At 41.2% G+C, this 22,777-nt stretch overlaps 2 protein-coding genes across 2 annotated transcripts in view; one reads left to right on the forward strand and one right to left on the reverse strand.

Moving 5' to 3' along the window:
* The first annotated feature begins 4,987 nt into the window (after positions 1-4,987).
* NANOS1 (nanos C2HC-type zinc finger 1) lies at positions 4,988-6,712 on the forward strand. The gene has a single exon (XM_081955209.1). It carries the CDS (start codon positions 5,178-5,180, stop codon positions 6,045-6,047), a length of 870 nt encoding a protein of 289 aa, XP_081811335.1. The 5' UTR covers positions 4,988-5,177; the 3' UTR covers positions 6,048-6,712.
* Positions 6,713-13,765: 7,053 nt separating this feature from the next.
* Positions 13,766-22,777, reverse strand: part of EIF3A (eukaryotic translation initiation factor 3 subunit A) — a 40,857-nt gene continuing 31,845 nt past the window's right edge. Inside the window, exon 22 of the mRNA XM_081955208.1 lies at positions 13,766-14,973. Within this exon, the coding sequence (XP_081811334.1) occupies positions 14,747-14,973 (227 nt within the window). The 3' untranslated portion in view covers positions 13,766-14,746. The remainder of the gene's footprint in view (positions 14,974-22,777) is intronic.

Consider the following 22,777-nt stretch of genomic DNA (forward strand, 5'->3'; position numbering starts at 1 on the left):
AGTCAGCATATTGCCCCCAACAATCCGACTCCTAATTTTGCTGACCTCTGAAGGATCGTGAGAATCCAACTGCTGGGATCTGGCAGTCAGCAGAAGTAGCCTGCAGTACAGCATTCTAACCACTGTGTCACCATGGCTCTTAAACTATATTTATTTACATAGCTTGGAACGATATAATCAAGTTTAAAATGCAGTTATGCAATATGTAACAAAAATTAGGTATTGATAAATTGGGATACATAAAGAATCATGGCTTTATCAAGCACTGAGCAAAGCAAAATATTATTCTATTGTGACTTTACCAAATGAGATCTATATTCTTGGACTGATGGACAAAATTTCAACTTTTGAACTAACTGTCTATTGGCAATATGGAACTATAGCCCAGTGATGGCGAACCTATGACACGCGTGCCACACGCGTGACACGGAGCCATTTGTCAGGGCACGCGAGGCGCTGCCCTATCAGCTGGCCAGCATGCCATTTTTCGCCCTCCCCATGCTCCAGAGGCTTTATAGGAGCCTGGGAAGGGCGAAAAGAGCCTCCCCCGCCCCCCCAGAGGCCCTCCGGAGGCTTCATGAGCTTCCCTGAAGCCTCCAAAGCGCAAAAAACCTGCCCTATGGGCAAACTGGAAGTTCGGGAACGGACTTCCAGTTTGCTTGGAGGGTTGTTTTGACTGCTCCAGAGGCTTCAGGGAAGCCTCTTGAAGGTCCCTCAAGCCTTCGGAGTGCTTAAAACGACCGTCCGAGCAAACCGGAAGTCACTTGCGGTTTGCTCGAAGGGTCGTTTTGAGCGCTCCGAAGGCTTCAGGGAAGCCTCTTGAAGCTCCCTCAAGCCTCTGGAGGACTTCCGGGGTGGGCGGGGGAGGCTGTTTTCGCCCTCCCCATGCTCCTATAAAGCCTCTGGAGCCTGGGGAGGGAGAAAAAAGCATGCAAAAATGGGGGGTTCGCACCTGTAGTGCATGTATGCGCACTGGGGGGATCGTGCATTGCATTATGGGTGCAGCATGCCTGCACATGACCCCCCCTGCGCTCCCCCCACTTATGGCACGCGAGCCAAAAAAGGTTCGCCATCGCTGCTATAGACTGTAGACTGTACTCTATTGTTTACTAGTGCATTTGAAAATTGTGAGTTTTGTTGTAAGTTGTATACCTCTTTCTACCTTCCCTTCCTATTTTTTTCTTTTTAGACATGGATTTCTTTTTTAATTTCTTTTTTATTTTTATACAAAGTAAGAAAAAATAATGGGCTGTAAAAATCCGTAAAATGAGCTGTAAAAAACAACCAGTAAGTGTCAACCAAGAGTGATTTTCCATTTCCAACAGTTCGTTTAGTAACTGTTCAAAGTTACGACGACACTGGAAAAAAGTGACTTGTGACAGTTTTTCACACTTACAACCATTTCAGCCTCTCCATGATTATGTGATCAAAATTCAGACACTAGGCATCTGATTCATATCCATGATGGTTGCAGGGTCCCAGGGTCACATGATCATTTTCTGCAAACCTTCTGACAAGCAAACTCAATGGGGAATCCAGATTCTATTTACAACCATGTTGTTAATTTAACAACTTCTGGGCTGAAATTTTGGGCTCAATTGTGATCGTAAGTCGAGGATCACCTGTACTTGACCCTCAGTATATACTCCCATCAAACTATAATTATAACATTATGATTAAATAATTTACATAATAGTGCAATACAGCTAGTCTTGGACTCACAACCACAATTGAACCCCAAAGTTAAGCAAGACAGTTGTTAAGTGAATTGCGCCCCAATTTATAACCTGTTTGCCACAGTTGTAAAGCTAATCACTGCAGTTGTTAGATGAATTTGGCTTCTCCTATTGATTTTGCTGGTCAGAAACCAACTGGGAAGGTTAGAAATGGTGATCCTATGAACCTGGGGCACTGCTATTGTCCTAAATACATGCCACGTATAAAGGTAGTTCTCACCTTACAACCATTTAGTTAGTGACTGAAGTTACAATGGCACTGAAGAAAGTGACTTGTGACCATTTTTCACAACTACTGCAGCATCCCAGTGGTCACATGATCAAAATTCAGAAGCTTGGCAACTGGCATGTATTTATGACGGTTGCAGAGTCCTGGGGTCATGTGATCACCTTTTGCAACCCTATGACAAGCAATGTCAATAGGGAAGCCAGATTTACCAAATAACCTTGTTACTAACTACTGTAGTGATTTAATAACTGTCACAAGAAAAATTGTAAAATGGGGCAACACTCATTTAACAATTGTCTTGCTTAGCAACAGAAGTTTGGGGCTCAAATGTGGTCATAGGTCAAGGACTACCTGCATATGAATCGTTTGACTACATTCCAGAAAAACGCCTTGCTGGACAAAAAGAAAGGCAGGGCAGAGACAATCATTGAAGGGCAGGAAAGAGAAGGAAAAGGTATCTCTCTGCAGGTTTGGAATTTGCCTCCTTTACTGTTACCACACAAGCCACAGAGATTTTAATTCAATTTGTGATATCAGACTCTCAAAACCTACAGCTGCCAAAATCGATTTTTATTCAAAAGTTGCAAGATATCTAAGTTTGATTTCAGTTTTATCTCCCATTTTCACTTATGCTGTTTACTAGGCCTCAAATCTGTAGAGGTCATGCGTATACAACTAGAGTTTTCCCCCAATTCCAGGGTCTGCTTTTTTCAGCTCATTCTAGGTTTTGATCCGTTGGTTACAAAAATAATTGATTGATTGGCTTGTTGCCTGAGTCTGGATGTGGTTGGATGAGAGAGTGGTTTAGTTCAAAGTCACCCAGTGAATTTCATGCCTAAAACGGGACTAGAACTCACAGAATCCTGGTTTCTGGTGTCTTCACCATTAGACCAAACTGTCTCTCTGGGTTTACATCACATGCTAAATCTAAAAATCCATCTCTTGAGCCAGAATCTTAGATTAGTAGGATGTTACCAAAGTAGCCACCCTTTTGGGTTTGCAGAACCCAAGATTTGAAATGTAAGTTTAAATATACTTTAATACAATTTAATATTGTGAAGACTTTCAAACTTCTAAAGTGCTTCCTAAAGAAACCCCAATTCATCCCAAATTCTAGCAGAAAATCCACTAGCACTTACATTTTAAAAATAAGGTAAAATAGATTCTTGATAGTGCATCTTCCCTTTATCCTAGTATCAAAAGACAATGTCCCCTAGTGACACAAGCACATTACAAGCCAAGTCCTTGGAGGCCCAAAATTGCCACTTACTCTTGCTATAAATTATGGTTTATAAACCTCAATCACCAAGATTGTAAATCATACAAAGGGGAAACCAAACAAAGAGCAAATGTCTTGAGACAGTAATTTTCATACTCCAATGAATTTATGCATCAATACAATAAATAGCCCCTGGGATTTAAAATACTCAAAATGACAAGCCTTACTTCCACACTGACTTATGACTGTTTGGGTGGGGCCTAATCTGCAATTTGAAATGCTGGCTTAGTATAATAAATGAATCCTGTTGGGGGTCAACCACACCCCCTAATCACAGCATGAACATTCATAATTGTTGTCATGTGTTCTCATGCCTCCTTCTCAGATCAGGCCACAGCTGAGTCAGCTCAATATCTTCAGCTGTCTACAATAGTGTTTTCTCTCTGCTCCTGATACACGGTTTGCCTTGGCTGTGATAGCACATTTTACTGATGGGATCTCTCTGGTTATATTAGTCATTTTAGGCTACTGTAGTTTACTATCTGTGTAACTATTCTGTGTGACAGGCTTCAAACAGAAATAGTTTTTCCCCGCATTATGCCTGACTGGGATATTTTATAGTGTTTCTCAAGTCTTGTGCAAGCATCTTATATACCTGAGATTTAGGACTATTTTGGAAGAATTTGCAGTTGGTTTCCCAAAACATTGAACATGCTTTTGAGAAATCACTAGGCAATGAATCCTGCAAAGAATTCATTTGAATCAGGAAGGAAACCCAATTCTGTCAGCGTTGTGTTGCCTATTTGTTCACCAATAAATGCAAAATGGGCATCAGTAATTTATACAGCCATGTTGTCCTGACAGTTCACAAACTGGAGGGAATCTCTTTGATGTGGCCATCTGGCTGTGCCTTCAGAGGCAGTGAGGTGCTGCCAGAGAAGAAAAGATGCATGGAGGCAATCAATTCTGAGTTTACCCAGTTCTCCAGAGCAGATGGCAAGCATCTTTCTGGTCGTCCACAACTCCAATATATGATATGGGAGGACCGAGACTGATTAGTAGGCAAAACAAAGTCAAGAAAAGCATAACAGTTTTTGTGGCTAGGCATATGGGTAAGGCAGTAGTGTGATAAGAAACAGTATTTCCAAGTGCAGCAGCACAATCCCTGCAAAAGCACACAAGTCTTCTGTACAAACCAGCGATTCCACCTCCACCTGCTTGCCAAACACAGACAGAAACAAGGAGTTGTGTGTTGCATAGAGAAAAAGAACAGTCTCGTTTGGGTGCATCTTCTGTGCACATGCCCAACATTGCAATATTTCCTCCTCTCCTTTGGAAAAGTTCAGAGCAGACTTCGGTTAAGCTCCCACCAACTGAAGCCAACTTCGATTTCACCACGCTGGTTTGTTCCAATTCAACCACACCTGGCGCCTCAAAAGAATACAAATAAAATAAACTTAGTTCTGAGAATTACTGAATGGGCTTTCACCGTGAAAAAGGATCCCGGGATTCATTCATTACTACGGGGAGGGGGGGTAAAGACCCTCCACTGGTCGGTTTCTCAAAAACCTTCGCGGGTCACCTACCTGCCCCGAGTTAAAGCAGCGAGCAAGCCTAATGCCTACAACGCCCCGTTGGGAAGAGATGTGAAAAAGGGTATCCGAGCCCCTCAGCCAATAACAGGCCAGGGAAGGTGGGGCAGCTTTGGCTGCTGGCCAATGAGAGCGCAGCCTCGGGATTGCGCCTCCTCTGTCCCGCCAGCTCTCCCCCTCCCCTCCCTATTTCAGCAGCTGCAAGCGCTTAAAAGCTTCGCAGGAGAGGAGGAGGAGTTTTCAGCGGCTGTTTGGGTGAGCGGCTGGCTGGCTCGTCCACTCTTCTTCGGGGGCTGGTGCCGGCGTTCGCCTGCGAAAAAGCGCGAGGGGTTTTGGGGTGCTTTTATTTTTGTTTGGAGGGGACGCGCAAGCGGTCCGGAGTCCTTTTTTCTCTCCCCCCGATGGAGGCTTTCCACCCGAGCAAGCTAGAGAAGCACCATCACCACCACCATCACCACCACCATCAGCCGGTGGAGTTTTTGCAAGGAGGCGGCAGGTACGCGACGAAGAGCCACAGCGCTTACGGGAACGCCTTCAACTCTTGGAACGACTACCTGGGCTTGGCCACGCTGATCACCAAAGCGGTGAACCAGGAAAAGGGCTTCCGCGCCGGATCCCCCTCCGTGGTTGTAGCGGCCGCCGTGCAGCAGGTCCCGGCCACCGAGGAAGGCGAGGAGGAAGAGGAGGAGGAAGAAGAGGAGGACGAGGAGGAGGAAGACGACGAGGACGACGAAGTGGGAGCCCCTTATTTCGAGAGCTCCCTGGATTTGCACGATTTTGACTTGTTAGGACACCACCGCCATCACCATCACCACCTCCTTAACCCGAGCGAAAACCTGCTGGAGGAGCGTTTCGCCGATTTCAGCCCCTTCTCCGGCAGAGCCAGCCCGGCTTCGGTGGTCTTCAATTGCTCCCCAGACCATCTGGAAAGAGATCGCTCGCCTCACGCTTGGGGCGGCCGCCTGGTGGTCGACGGCAGGCTGCCAGCTCCTCCGAAGAGCGCCTCCAGGCTGCTGAAGCCGGAGTTGCAAGTGTGCGTTTTCTGCCGGAATAATAAAGAAGCCGTGGCCCTCTACACCACGCACATCCTTAAGGGACCCGACGGCCGAGTCTTGTGCCCGGTGCTGAGGCGATACACTTGCCCTCTCTGTGGAGCCAGTGGGGACAACGCGCACACCATCAAGTATTGCCCCTTGTCTAAAATGCACGGCAGCGCCCCCAAACAGCCGCTTAAAAACGCCCGGCATATCCTGGGCAAGAAGCTCCGCTAGGGGGCGCTTGTCGAGCCTTGGCCGCGTCAGTGTTTGTGTGGAGACCGGGACTGCGGATCAAAAACATTGCATCAAGGAAAGAAAGGAAGAAAAAATCCACTACGATTTCATTTTTATTTTATTTTTCTGTTCTCTTGCGCGCGTGTGCCCTCTACTGGGATATAAAGAAAAGGCATTTTCCTTTTTTGGTTTTTTTTAAAACACCAATTGTAATCAAATGATGTTTCCTAATATATTTAAATATGAAGACGTAGAATGTACAGAGAGATGTTCTTGATTTATGTATCAAATAACTGAGTATAGTTTCTAGTTTGTATATGTAGTAGCCAGGGAGCCTGGCCTCTCAAATTAACTCTTAAGAATTATAACATAACCTACCGTTTAGACAGGTACTGTATTTGTTTATTGTGAAACTTACCTGATTTTTGAATGGGACTAAGGATATCTCTTAGGCATATATGCTCCGTTTGCTGTAGCTTTGTTTAATATTCTTGGCTGGAAAAGGAGCACTTTTGAATAAAGAAAATATTGTCTTTAAACAAGGCAGAATAATACAACTTTAAATATGTATGAATCAAATAATTTTTAAAGAGCTGTTTGGCTGGTCCTACAATGGTTATAAAGCAAGGTTGGAAAGGTCATTTATTAAATGTGTTGAATTGGCATTTGCTTCCTTTGCTGTCTTCATTGTCTTCAAGCAATATTTTGATTACTTTAAAAAAAAGGCTGCACTTTATGTATGCTTGGAAGTCTTATAGTTTTGAATTCACATCTTAACCTTTTTTTTGCTTAACAGCTGTTAAGCTCCATTTTAAGCACCTGCCTGTTTTGAGATTTCACCTGTTGCCTTCTTCATTGTGGGTTTCTCCAAATACTAGTTTCTTCCAGCTGTCTCAGTTGAGACCACTTGATATTTGTGACACCTTCATTTCTAACTGGTTTTTTTCCCCTGAGTTTTCTCTAGTACCTCCACAATACACTTTTTTGCTTCACCAACCAAGACTGGTTTTGCCTGCCCTACTGTCGTTATGCCTATATATGTATAATATATTACAAATTATACATAATTTGTAATGCGGATGGAAGCAAAAGTTATGCCTTTTTAATACCAGATTATGGTAGTGCCTTTTCTAACAGTTTTTATTAAAAGGTGAATAGGTTTTTATGAACTGCATGCCATTTAGACTGTTTTCATCCTACAATGTAAGCAGGGTAGTAGTAGTCGGAATGGCAGCTTAATTTAAGTTGATATAAAAATATCTCAAAGTGTATCATAAGAAACAAGGGATCAGAAAAAACATCCCTGTATAATTTGCAAACAAAGGCAAATGCATTGCCTCTCTTCCAATGCAATGTCTTTAAAACTAAAGTAACAGCAAAGGAAATAACTAAATGTATTTTCAACTTAATAGATATAAATTCACAAATGGAACATGTAGCAGCTAGTTATGATTTATTGCTTTTATAGTTTTATTTTCTCCCTCCATATACTAAGTACTCTTTGATACTGGTTTCCAGCATGAAAGCCAGTGTTAGTTTCAACATGAACTAAGAGATTTTTTTCCACAGCAGGTATAGAGTTAATGTCTGCCAATTATATTCTCCACATATGAGTAGCATGCCATTTTTAACAAGATACATGCTGTTAATAAGATTGAAACTAGCACTATAAAACTTAACAGCACTTGTTATTCAAACAAACTATATATTGCTTACTTTACACATATATAATCACACACAGAGAACACAGTAGGTGATTGCTACACTCCAAAAATATTTTAGCAAGTTTGTAGAAAGTGCTACCTGAAATCTCTCTAGGAGTTCCAAACTAGAGAGAATGTCACTAAAGAGTATCAAATAAAGGCTGATCTGTTTTCTGTGCTAACCATTACAATTTTTTTCCAAGTAAGTTGTGTTAAAGATAACAATAAAATGCAAAAAGATAGAAAAATAGGAGTAAAAGGTACAAAGGGGAAAAAAAATAGGAAAAAGAGAAATAATAAAAAAATAGTAAAGAAAAAGATGTATGAAATGACTCCCAAAATTCTTCACAAGTATAAGCAATTTTAGTAATTATATCTCTTTAAATTACATTAATCAAATTAACCACGTTTATATTTTCATTTTACTTTTACAATCTTAATCTTTCATCCATTCAAATATCATAGAACTTGATTTTATTTCTTTGAATGAAATTCTTCAAAACTTAAAAAAAAAAAACTTTTATAAATCCAAAATAGAAAAAATATCCAGGCCACTCTCTTGGTTTATTATTTGTATGTCCATTTTAATTATTAAAACAAATTTATATGGCAATTGAAGGATGTTTTTCCATATTGTTATTGCAGCCTATCTTTTGTAAATACTTTCAACTCAGTTTCTGTCTTGTCAGGTAAAACTTGTTCCTCTTCCATAACATCTTTTAGACACAGTCTATCCATAGAGGCAAATGTTATTAATATAAATTTCTAATTCAATTTTTTGAAAATATTCAATATTTCCAGTGTTAATATCTGGCATCATATTTTCAAGTTTGTGTTTTTCTCCTTTAATTTTCAGTTCCCTTTAGAGTCCAATTTTTTAATTCCTATTCAAAACAAAAGCATTTTCCCATAGGAAAGGCTCTTTATAATTCCAAAATCTTAAAGTTAACAGGACATTTTGAATATTTTTTTAAAAAAATAAGTTTATAAGGTTGTGGCTAAATTCGAGTTTTCACTTTCAAAAGTTGATTTCTGAAAAGTAGTTAATAAGCAAATTCCAAATGTGATTAAGAAAGTATGCAAACTTAATATGCTTTTAAAGGCATTGACTACAATTGAGCAATAATTTGTAGCTATTCCTTTGTCTCCCAGTTCTCAAATCCCACCAGAGACCACTTGAAGGAGCAACTGTTCTAGACTCTAGAGTACTTCTGGATGATCTCTAGACCTCTCATTTATTTATTATTCACACTTCTTGGCTTTGATTTTAACTGAGCCATTTTCAGTCCACCATTCTTCCTCTGGAAGTCTTGCCAACCATTTCAGAGTAGAGTTAATTTACAGGATAAAGCGCTCCTGAAGAAAAATACTCTGTTATCTTATGCTAGATGTATTTGGCAAGTTTTCCCATACTACATATCCTACAATTCTCATTATCTTCAATTACTTTAAAGCAGGAAATCAATAACAAAAAGATTACACTTCAGGGCCCTCTAGATGTGTGAATAGTTGTTGAGAATCCTGGGAATTATAGACCACACATGAAAGCACCCAATTGGGATGTTTATTAAAATAATGCTTCTTTAAAATAAAGCAGATAGGGGAATAGGCTCTCAGAAAAATCTGATTAAATATAAATTGAGTTAGCATGTATAAATCTAGCCAATTTGTCTCATTTAATAATGGCTTGGCAAGTTGTGTGAATACAGTTGCATGGTTATAAAACTAGGAATCTTAAGCGAATGAACATCTTTAGAGTTCAGCTGCATTATTTACAGAAATGGATGATAGGTGGCATACAATCAAACTTCAAGGATGGAAGAATTGTATATTTCCTTGGAAAATGAAGATGGACGTTGTAGCCTTTGTTTTAAGTATGTTTTACTTTTTTTCAGCCTCAGTTACTTCCCACATATGATTTAAGTTTTTAAGTGTTTTTAGAATGAATTTTCAGTCTATGTCAATGAAGGCATCCGTAGGCTCCTCAGTAGGATTCCCGTTGCAGGCTTGCTGTGAATATTTGCCCTTCAACAGTAAAATACTGAAAGACGTGGAGTACTTTTAAGAAAAAAGTTTGTAAATATTTAGAACACTGGAAATGAAAACTTGTTTAGGAACATTGTCCTAAACAAGTTTTTACACAATCTTCTTAAATTCTATTTAGTATATATTTAATAGGCATTATTCCCTTAAAGTTGTTATAGCATTAGTAAAAGAAATTATTGGGAATCTGTAGTCCTGAGTTATACAAATGAAATAAATTAATCAAATTGTCTTAGGGCACAGTACAGGCAGAAAGAATTTGACAAAAATTTTAATTAATCGTCATACTGTTTTTGTTGGAAACACTGATAGACTGCAGCCAAATTTGGGGATATAGTTAAAAAATCTCGGAGGCTGTTTAAGGAAAGATGGCTTATCTTTTCTTCAAAAATTTGATTTTAAATAAATCAAAAATTTAAGCCTTCTATAATAGTTAACTTTAAGAGATACTTTTAGGTAATCAGCTATTACAGCACATATTATTAGGTTTATGCAATATATTAAAGTTAGAAAAATTGATTTAGATGTATCCAATTTATGTAATTTAACAAAACACATATTTCTACCTGTAAAGTAATCAATTTTAATCAAGTTGCAACTGACAATGCTTCTGTTCTTGAACGAAGTACTGACATCTGTACATAAATTTAGTAATTGTAATTACTATTTCCCAGAATGAAGATTTAGCATCTTACTATTCTAAGCAAAATTCCTTGAAAGTAATTTTTAGTGAAATTAATGAGAATACTGAAAATTAAGATAAATTAGTTTAGAAAGAATTATCAGTGTTATTTTGTTTATCTACTGAGCAGGTGGAATGGAAGCTCAATTTTGTAACACAAGGAATCTATGGTTGAATAAAGAGTTTAATTATTTTAAGCAATCCGAAGCCCAGTTCAAAATGTTGAATTTACCAGATGCACAATCAAAAACACATGAAGATAAAGTTATGTGGGAATAAATATATTTCCTTTTCATTTCCTAAATAAGCCTCAGAAAAATGTTATATGTATACTATGTATTAACATGTATATCAACTTTTCTGAATAATTTAAAGCACATTCTTAGTGTCCTATTATAAATTTGGATGTAATAGAAACTATTAAAAATGGTCGTAAAATTGCCAGGACAGATAAAATCTTCAATTTCAAAATTTATTTACAAAAGTTATTTCTGAAAAAATAGTTTTGCTTTCATCTAATATTTGTAGTTAAAACAACCAGAACAATAAAGTCACCTCACGCTAAAATTGTTTACATAATCCAAACAGTTAAGGATGTATACTTATGAATAATCTAATTTCTACATACCTGGGGAAATTCATAATCAGCAACGAAGTTCATCATCTTGTTACAAATAAGAAACATTAAGGACCCATGGAATGAGACAGAAGCTTTACAGCAACTATTTTTCTACTGATGGTAGGGAAGCTCAAAAGGAAGAAACAAGTACTAGAGGAAAATACATTTTTGTCACTAGAGCACTACAGTTGTTTTATATTTCACTCTAATCATTTTTTGGATTTATATAAAAGTTTTCACTCCAGTGTTATTCCACAACTTACCACCATAAATTTCTGTTGCTAAGTAAGACAGTTGTTAAATGAGCCATTGCAGTTAAGTTAGTAACACGGTTAAGGGAATCTGGCTTTCTCATTGACTTTGTTGTCAAAAGGTCATAAAAGATAATCACATGACCCTAGGATACTGCAACCACATCATAAATACATGCCAGTTGCCAAGCATCCAAATTTTGATCACATGAAGCAACATTGAAAATATGGGAAATGGTCATAAGACACTTTTTTCAATGCCACTGTAACTTAATATCATCACTAAACAAATGGTTGTTAAGTCAAGGACCACCTGTACATATTTGTTGGTCAATTGGGCTAATTATTTCTGTATTGAGATTGCTTTTTGCAATCTATTTCAACTTTACTTTCACAAAGAAGTATTAAAAGGATTAATCTCTGTCATTAGTTATTAGAGTTTGGAAATAATGATTGAGCCTATTACCAAATCACTTTGTTTTGTGACATACCATCTCTCTGTACTCACACACACACACCTTGGCCCACTAGTTGGCTGCAAGATCCTTGCAACTGGGCTGCTTATGCAAGCTTGCCAGTAATCATTCCCTCCCCACTCCCCTGGTCTGCAAAGGTGGAAAGGTTGGGGAACTCTAAGGCATCCCGAATTTTATGAGTAGCACACAAATTCTGCTAAATAATGATGATATAGCTCACTAGCAGAAGACCATATCAGGATAACTTAGGATCTTTCTATGAGTAACTTGACTGATAGATGAAATTTGCCAGCAATACTTGCTGTCAACTTTAAAAAGCACAATACTTTTGCTGTAAGATTAAAAGTTTTAAGATTGCATATAATAACTGAGTGTACTGATTGTTTCAATCGTTTTTTAGCTCAATCAGGTCATGTTCAGCCAAAATTACCTTTCACTGCACTCTGCTGTGTTATACCATTACTGCATTTCCCCCCATATTTGTGCAAAAACACTTTTTGTCCAAAAAAACCTGTTTATCTTAAAAATCCATTGCTTATCCAGATTGCTTCTGCTTTTCCAAGAAAAGTGAAATATGCTCAAAAACAAAGGTAGCAGGTAGTTAACAAATTAGCATTTTCCCAGGTTATATCTAATCAAGCATTTGACTGATCTCTGTGATCCTCACTTGAGGATCTATGCTGGCTGTCTTTAGGCTTTCTCATCCTAAGCTACTCCACACTGGAACTATACTAGCAGAAACAATACATATTTTAAAAAATCTTTGTTAAATTGATTAAATTTTTTTCCTGATTCTTGGAGTATAATTCCAAGTGAATTTCTCAAACTCCTGGGATAAAATATATTGTTATTAGAAAACTGGACAGATATTAATCCTGATAATAGTCTTGAATGAAAGGTGTAAAAAAAATCACTATCCTTTTTTCAGTGTTTTAAAGTTCAGTTATCAAACCAGTTTCATATAAAATAGATTGCACAGCATCCCTTTGATTCTTAGCATTTAGAATGTGCATACATTATAAAAAAATCATGCTATGCTACTAAAAACAGCTAAGAGAGAAGAACTGTAAAATTTTTCTTAATTGATTTTTTGAGATCAGGTTTTACATTTCATTAGCGAAACTTGTTTTGTATTTCCTGATTTTATTTAGTTTTCACAGAAACTGGAAGATTGTAAGTGGTTCAAAGGAGAAATATGTATGCTTACCACATTTTAGAGTTAAAATCTTATCTCTGATTCAGTTCCTGTCATGATGAGTAATTTCCTAAGTAAAGAAGTTAACTTTCCCTTTATGGAGAGACTACCATCACTTGTGCAGAAAAAATAAACCTCAAAATAAGTATGAAAAAAGGACTTCATTCAGTTGAGACCTTCCAATTTTATATTGTAGGTTTGCAATGTATATTTAAGATCTAAGATACTGTTTTTTTTCTGACAAATGGTATTAATTATATGAGTTGAATGATTGATGCTTATTTTTCAGTGAACAGTTTGCATTACTGAGTCATTCACCGTTTGTTTTTTACAAATGCAGGAGAAACACTGGAAATAGGGGGAAAAAACTTTCTTGATGCCTATCATAACTACATAACATCCCTAAACTTATATTTAACAATGCAAAGTGGCATTCCTGTCTTAAACCATAATACTTTGATATATAAACTAAGAGGACAACTAAGAAGTCCACATTTATTTTAATTAAAAGGAAATTGAGAATATGAAAAATTATTTCCATTCATTTTTACTGATTTTTTATTTGTATTTGAATTTATTAGCACTTTCTTTCCAACAGACAACTATTTAAAAAGATACTTATTCACTGGGTAAAAGACCTCTGGAAAAAGAATAGATATGTTAAATTCCATCAGGCTATTTTCTCAAACATGTTAGAGGAAAGATTTATGAAAATCTGAAACATCAATTAAAAAGTCACAACAAAATACTAGGTTAGATTTTTAAGTTTATTTATCATTGAAGTTAACACATAGCAGCAAGTTCTGTGTTGGCTTCAATTAAAAACAATCACTAACATTGCTATTTCAGCCCCAAATTGAAGTCAACCCACTCTTACTACAAAGCACTTGGTTTAAAGGTAAAGCACTTACCCTGAAGACAAGAAATTCAGAAGGAGAGGAGGAGTGATTCCTCCACAGATCATGTATATGAAATGACACTATATAAATGTTTCAAAAGGCAGAGATTACCAATACCAGAAAGAGCAGTGTCTATACACAGCAAGGAACAAAAATGCTCAGCCAAAAGATTACTCAAATACTTCCAATTTTAAAAGCCTGTTGTTTCAATACTACTGTGGCACTCATTGTGAAAGTAAGGACTGCAAAATGGCTTGATAAGACTGTGCATTCAAGTTGAATCTACTGAAAATAAACAAAAGAAAAATTCCCAGCATAGCTAAAAGACCCATGACATTTATTCTATATAAATCAAATTAAAACATACTGAATCCAATAATATTACCAGCAATAGCCTCTGCCATCAAATATCAATTTTAGACAGTACAGCCTTAAAGTCATTTGTTTATGGAACCAGAAACATTGCTTTAAACATATGCTTTGCAGGCTATATCCATTTTAAGGTGTAAGGTTAGTTAACATAAAAATCAGTTTGGTTTTTGACTGAGATGTACATGCTACTCAAAGATACCTATAGAATTTATTTATTTTATTCTTACCACCAAGTGATCTGTGACATACAATTGAAATTTTAGATAACCAGTATTTAATTTCCAAATATTAGTTGTAAGTTCTGTGCATGATCAGTTTGCATACAAGTAAAGAGTTTCATGCTTTCAGTTCTAGAAAATTTTGTTAAAGAATTCAAATTCAGACTCTTAAAGCACCAGTATTATAATTCTTATCAAATCAATGCAAAACACCAATTAAAACCATGTTTAGGTTTTGAACTTAGCGTCGTACAGTGGTCCAACCCTCTTCATCGGTTTCGTTTTTAATGCGACGAAGGGCTTCTCGTTCTTTATCTGTTCTCCAAGCTTTCTCTTTCTCACCCTCTTTTTCTCGTTCTTTGGAAACCGAAGGACCAGGAGTAGGAGCAGCAGGAGGTGGTGGTTTTCGAACTGGTTCACGTTCTTCACGTTCTTCCTTTCTATCATCACCGCGCCTCCATGAGCTCACTGAAAAATAAAAGGCAATATTTCAGCTCTACTAGATTCACTGGGCTATGTAATGAATCAAAATCCAGAAGAAATGCTTTAATCTGATTAAAATTAAAAAATATCTTGGAGGGATTTTCAGTGTGACGTTTCTATTACAGGAAGAAAAAGTAATGAAGCATAACCACAGAACAAAATTAAGGAATAAGAAGTAATCATGTTGAATTAATACATTCTACAATTTAAGACTATAAACACTGTACTACCAGCAGTGTTTCAGAATACACTGTAAATTCAAAATTAGGGCTCTACGTATTACAAAAGCTGGCATTATAAAAGTACAAACTTGAAGAAAATAATCATGGCATTATAGAGTATGGAAGGACAATTGCGATCATATGATTCAATTCACCATAGATTCTGTGCATGAATTCACTTTAAGTATTTATGATAGATGTCTATATTTGTCATTTCAGATTATTTCAGTAACCCATCAAGATCATTTTGAATTTTTTTGTTTTCTAACATTTTCATTAGTCTGTCCCATTTTTGTGTCATATGCGTATTTGTTGTGGCCCAGCAACGGCTGGCCGAGCTGTTGATGGACTCTGACAGCTCAGACCATTGTGGGACTGCTCTGGAGGATGAGGAAGACTCTGGAGGGTGTTTGGAGTCAGAGCAGGAACTAGAGAGGCCTGTTGGCCACCAGGTGGCATCTGAGTCAGGGAACAGTGAAGAGGAACAGAGGGAGATTGTCTCTGGTGTGCGTGTGCATAGAGCTGAGAGGAGAAAGGAACATCTGTGGAGAAGACATAGAAGGAAGTAGGGATAGCTGGCTAAGGTTGTGGCCCCTCCCAAAGAGTTTATAGGTGGATGGACGGGAGGGGAATCTTTGCAGGAAACAACAGTCCACTTTACTAGCTGTTGAGAAAGCATTCCGAAAGTTTAATCTTGGTTTCTTGAAGATAGCTTTCTAGGCTCCTAGCCAAGGCGTGGCTTCATCTATGTAATTAGTCGTGGCAGACAGCCAAGCCTGTGTCTGCATATTCATTGGAATCCAGGGACAGAACAGTTTGTTTCCTGCCTTAAAACAAAAGCTGTAAAAATCATTACCATGGAGCCGCTGTGTGCAGAGAAAGCGCAACTTTCGCAACAAGCGGCTATATTGGCTCCCCAGGTGGCACAGCTCCAAGCTCACCCTGCTCCACCCCCACCTCGGAAGAAATGTCCGGTTGCAGTGCCTTATAAATTCGATGGCAACCAAGCCATGTTTCCAGCTTTCTTGGTACAATGCCAGCTATTTACCAGCTTGAGAGCAGAGGATTTTCCCACTGACCGAGATAAAGTGGGGTTTATGATTAGCTTACTCTCCGGATCTGCAGCGCGCTGGGTGACACCACTGCTGGTCCAGGCTAGCACATTGCTGGATGACTTCAGGGGGTTCTGTGACCACCTCCGATTAATGTATGAGGACCCCATTAAGATGGAGACGGCTACCCGACGTCTGAAGACTCTGAAGCAGGGCGGGGTTCCTTGCAGGACTACCTCAGTGAATTTAGGCTACTAAGCCAGGATTCGGCTTGGAATGAGGCAGCCCTCATGGACACATTTGAGGATGGATTTCGGAAGAATTGCAGGATGAGCTGGTGCATGTGGATAGGCCACCGAATTTCAACATGTTGGTCCACCTGTCTCTCTGGATTGACGCTCGGTTGCAGAGGCGGGGAATTCGCCGCACGTCCCAGGAGAACAGGGTGGTTCCGGCCATGCGTGAGACTCCAACTCCACGGGAGGAGCCCATGGAATTAGGTGCAGCCAAACCCTGCTTGCCGATAACGGAAAAAGACAGACGGCGCTATGGGGGGTTGTGTTTTTATTGTGGGGAACCTGGCCACATGGCAGCCTTTTGCCCCAAGAAGAGACGAGGGGCGTCAGTTACAGGACCTACTCCCCAGACCCAGAACAATTTGTCAGGAAAGGTCCCCAAGCCAGATCTAAGGGAGGCCTTGGGTTGGGTGTGCATCAATTCAGAGCCATGTTCAGAGACAGTGACTTGTGGGCCTCCCCGACACCTGATCCTGGCATCCTGAATAGTCCTGTCCAGTAGCCCGCAGGGGATTCCGGCGCATGCTCTCGTCAACTCCGGGGCTACCACGAACTTCATGGACGCGGCGTTTGCGACCAAGTATGCAGTCCCTCTGTGTCCAGATCTTCCTATGCTTGTGGAGACCACTGACGGCTGGGTGCTTCTGTCTGGGCCTATCAAGGCCGCCACGCAACCCTTGCGCCTGGTCATTGGGGCTCATGAGGAAGCCATCCAGTTCTAAGTTACCTCTGGCCTGCGTTTCCCCGTGGTCTTGGCCTTGGCTTGGCTTCGGATGCACGACCCACAAATCTACTGGTCCCAGAACCTTGTCACCTTTCCAGCCTTGTAATGTGTGGATCACACCTGTCATGTCTGTACAGGCCAGCTGCTGAGTCCACCCGGGGTGTCATTGCCTTCCGACATAGCAGATTTTGCAGACGTGTTCAGTGAACAAGAAGCAGACCCATTGCCACTGCATCGGCCATATGATTGTCCCATCGATTTGATTCCGGACGCGCCGCTCCCTGTGGGTTGTTTGTATTTGATGTCAGACCCGGAGTTGGCCACATTACAGGACTTTTTGGACAAAAACCTAGCTTGGGGTTTTATCAGACCCTCGTCTTCGCCATTGTCTGCCCCGGTCTTGTTCGTCAAAAAGAAGACCAGAGATTTGAGACTCTGTTGTGACTATCGTAGGCTCAATGCTATCACGGTACGCAATCGATATCCTCTGCCCCTTATTCCTGAACTGTTGGAGCGGCTCAGAGAAGCTAAGGTGTTCACCAAATTGGATCTCTGTGGAGCCTATAATCTTGTCCGGATCTGACCCGGGGATGAATGGAAGACGGCATTCGGCACCAAGTACGGGCATTTTGAGTACACGGTCAAGCCTTTTGGGCTGACCAATGCCCCTGCTGTCTTCCAACATTTTATGAACGACATCTTCCGGGACCTTTTGGACCAGTTTGTCGTCATTTATCTCGATGACATCTTGATTTACTCGTCCTCCTGGGAGAGCCATCGGCAGCACTTACGCCTGGTCCTACAATGGCTCCGTGAGAATCGCTTGTATGCGAAACTGGAGAAGTGCCAGTTTTGGCAGTCCACCATTGAGTTCCTGAGACATCGTATCTCTCCCGAAGGCACTGCGATGGAGCCGGGCAAGGTGGAGTCTTTGTGTAGTTGGCAACCTCCTCGGAGAGTGAAGGATGTCCAGCGACTCCTCGGGTTTGCCAACTACTATTGGACCTTTATCCCCGGCTTTGCTTTCCTGACTGCACCCCGCACTCGGATCCTCACTCGGATCCTGCAGAAAAAAGTTCCATTTCATTGAGGGGGCCCTGAGCACCACGCGTTCCAGGCTTTGAAGTAGGCCTTCATGAAAGAGCCCATTTTGAAGCATCCTGACCTCCACCATCCGTTTGTAGTGGAGGAGGATGCATCCGATATCGCTGTGGGAACGGTGTTACTTCAGGCTCATGCCTCCGGCGGTACCCTTTTCCCTTGCGCTTATTACTCACGGAAACTCAATTCTTCCTAGCGCAATTATATCATTTGGGAGAAGAAGTTACTAGCCATTAAGGTGGCATTTGAGGTTTGGAGGCATCATCCAGAGGGGGCCAGGCATCAGATTGAAGTCCGGACGGACCATAGGAATTCAGAATTTCTGAAGACCGTGCGGAAACTGAACCAGCGCCAGATCCGGTGGTCTCTTTTCTTTGCACGGTTCAATTTCCACGTGACGTACATCCCCAGTGCGCACAACCAAAGGGCAGATGACCTATCAAGGAAACCCGAGTATTCATGTACCAAAGACCCGATTCCACCCCAGACACTTTTGCCCGTAGAGTCCTTCTCCGCAGTTCACGAGCCTGTGGACTTACGGCCCCAGATACGGGAAGCGCAGCGGCATGACAATTGGGTGGAACAACGGAAGGCAGAGGTGGGGCCTGCTTCCCCATGGACATTCACCGATGAACTTTTGCGGTACCGGGACAGACTCTATGTGCCAGCGGGGCCCCTTCGGGGACTTATTCTATCCCAGTGCCATGATAATCCTGGGGCGGGGCACTTTGGCTCTTCAAGAGCTTGAACCTGGTCTCCCGTACCTTCTGGTGGCCCCGATTGCGACATGACGTACAATCTTACGTCAGGTCTTGTGTACGGTGTCGGCAGGCCAAGTTAGTGATGGGAGCCCCTCCAGGGCTGCTTCAGCCATTGCCAACCCAGAGAGACCCTGGGGGGGCCATTTCTATGGACTTCCTGACAAACTTGCCTCCGTCTTCTGGATTTACCAGTGTTCGTGGTGGTAGACATGCTGACAAAGGTGGCGCATTTTATCCCGTGTTGGAGATTACCAATAGCTCGCGTCATCGCCGGCATGTTTATCCAACATGTTTTCAGGCTGCACGGCCTACCTGACAGGGTCGTGTCGGACAGAGGAACACAATTCACAGCCCAGTTTTGGAAAGGGCTGATGACGGCCTTGGATGTCAAGATCTGCTTGTCCTCAGTGCACCATCCGGAAACCGACGTAGGGACGGAGAAAGTGATCAGGATATTGGAGCAGTATCTGCGCTGTTTTGTGAACCTGCAGCAAAATGATTGGGCGGACTACCTGACAATAGCAGAGTTTGCGTTCAATAACTCACAGCACACATCCACGCAGACGATGCCCTTCTTGGCCAATGTGGGATATCATCCTTGGTTCTTTCCCCTCACACCCATCGACTCACAGGTCCCCGCAGCTAAGGACTTCCTGCAGGCAGTCCATCAAGTAGTGCGGCGATATCGGCATAAAGCCAAGGAGGACTATAAGAGTGTCGTGGACAGGTCTCGGCTTGTGACACCGACATTGACTGTGGGCGATCGAGTGTGGCTATCCACTAGACACCTTCCGTCAAATCGGCCGGTCAAGAAGTTAGACCACCATTACCTTGGCCCGTTTCCTGTTGAAGCAGTCATCAATCCTATCGCCTGACTTTACCACATTCGATGCAAGTCCATCCGGTCTTTCATCGATCTCTTCTTGTTCCTGAACGGCTGGCTTGTCCTCTTCGCCAACCCTATCATCCCCAGCCAGAACCCCATGCCGATGAGGCGCCAGCCGAGTACGAAGTTGCCAGGATCCGGGATTCCCGATGGCTGAAAGGATGGTTCCAATACCTGGTGGAATGAAAAGACCGAGACCTGGAGGATGTTACCTGGGAGGATGTGACCTCCGTGCACACACCTTCCATGAACAATTCCCAGCTAAGCCACACCCTGAGCGTCAGACCCAGGGGAAGGGCCCTGCGGTGAGGGATAGTGTTGTGGCTCAGCAGCAGCCAGCTGAGCTGTTGATGGACTCTGACAGCTCAGACCATTGTGGGACTGCTCTGGAGGATGAGGAAGGCTTTGGAGGGTGTTTGGAGTCAGAGCAGGAACTAGAGAGGCCTGTTGGCCACCAGGTGGCATCTGAGTCAGGGAGCAGTGAAGAGGAATAGAGGGAGGTTTTCCCTGATGTGCCTATGCGTAGAGCTGAGAGGAGAAAGGAACAGCTGTGGAGAAGACATCATAGAAGGAAGTAGGGACAGCTGGCTAAGGTTGTGGGCCCTCCCAAAGAGTTTATAGGTGGAGCGACGGGACGGGAAACAACAGTCCATTTTAGTAGCCGTTGAGAAAGCATTCCGTAAGTTTAATCTTGGTTTCTTGAAGATAGCTTTCTAGGCTCCTAGGCAAGGGGTGGCTTCATCTATGTAATTAGTTGTGGCAGACAACCTAGCCTGTGTCTGCATATTCATTGGAATCCCGAGACAGAACAATATTTGCGTTTTTTCCAGTTCTTCATACAAAATAATACGTACATTGAACAGTAAGAAAGTCAGTTCGGAGCATCAGGTTATCCACACATGGACAGATAATTTTTTTAACCTCAACAACTGGGCACCAAATCCCTCAGAATGCTTCTCTGGTGTCTCTCCTTCTTCCATATTACCTGTTGAACTATACTGGCAAACTCCTGTTTTATTTTCCTGGCCATTCATACAATATGGAATATTCAATTTTTGCAAAACAGCCAGTACTAGATTTTGTACTCCATAAGAAAAGGATAATAAAAGAGCCATGGTGGCACAATGGTTAGAATGCAGTATTGCAGGCTAATTCTGCTAACTGCCAGGGGTTTGATCCTCATGGGCTCAAGGCTGACTCAGCCTTCCAACCTTCTGAGGTGAGTAAAATGAGGACCCAGATTGTTGGGCATTCAAGTGTCCAAAGAGCACTGTAAAGCACTGTGAAGCGATATATAAGTCTAAATGCTAGTGCTGATAAAGTAATTTCTTAATATTTCTGCTTAGTCTTAAAAAGCATAAAGTGTTGTCTTTAACAGTGTCAATATTTCCAACAATGGTGTCTGACAGTTAAAATCGTTCAGATTCATTTTATATCTGTTTATAGCATATATGTTTGTAGCAAGACTTGTAAAGATGACTTGGGAAAGATTTGGTTATTTGGGAGTTTGATCTTGTTGGCTTAAGAAAAATGCCAGTGTTCTCTCAGTTGTTAGTTCAGCCACATCTGTATTAGATCCATGTCCCTCCTTGTTGATTAAGGCCTCCCCAGAGGTGACATGTGGTTGGGCCTTGATAGTGGTTATTTCTTCTTTAAGAAGGGGTAATTCCACCATCTCTTAAGGGGATAATGATTCACCCGCTTCTTGAGAAGCCATCACTATATTTAACAATTTTCATCCAGTTTCCAATTTTTCCTTTCTAGAGAAGGTTGTGAAGGTGGTGGTTGTGTAGCAGCTTCAAAGAAGTCTGAAAGAAGAGGATCATCTGAACTCTTCAGTCAGGATTCAGGCCAAGGTATGTAATGAAGACAGCACTGATTGCACTTTAAGATGATCTCTGGTGAGGATAGGATAGGGATCATGCATCAATCCTCGTTCTTATTGACTTCTCTGTTTTTGATATCACTGATCCTAGTACAATTCTAGAATGGCTTTGGGGGTTCAGATTGTCGTCCTTCTTCGAAGACCAGTTCCAGTTGGTGTTTGATAGGAAAGGAGATGTTCAGCCCAAGGCCTTTATTATGTGGAGTGCCACAGGGTTCAGTGATGTCTCCTCTCCCGTTTTAGCATCTACATGAAGTCACTGGTAAGGTTATTTGTTGGTTCAAGGTGAGGTATGTTCTGTTTCAGTCTCTCATGCCATGGTTACCTCCTGTTTGGATTACTGCAGTATGTCCAAACGCAGCTGCTCTCAAAAGGTGTTTGGAAACATCAGCTGATGCAAAATGTGGTGATCCAAATAGTTGCAAGTACCAGTCACTCAGTGCATGTGGTACGTCTGCTCCACAAGCTACATTGGCTACCAATTTGCTTCCAGATGCGATTCAAGCTGCTGGTAGTTACCTTTAAAGCACTTCATGGCTTGGGGCTCGACTACCTCTGGAACCATTTCTCCCCAGTGGTATCTATCAGTACTGTGAGATCCAGCAGGAGAAGCATGCTCTGGGTCCCATCTATAAGAGAGTGCCATCTGGCAGGGCCTCGGAAGAAAATATTTTCTGTAATGACACCTGCTCTCTGGATCTTACCACAAAGATTAGATTTATCCTGACCCTGCTGAACTTTTGCAAGCCACGAAAAATTTGGCTTTGTCATTAAGCCTGGGGCTCTGTTTGTATAGGTGAGCCCATTTCTTGGTCTTGGTAGTGTTAAATCAGCTGCTATGCTGTTTTACGTTATTTTTGTTG

Source organism: Natrix helvetica (assembly GCF_964273705.1).
Source record: "Natrix helvetica genome assembly, chromosome: 5".
NCBI lineage: Eukaryota > Metazoa > Chordata > Lepidosauria > Squamata > Natricidae > Natrix > Natrix helvetica.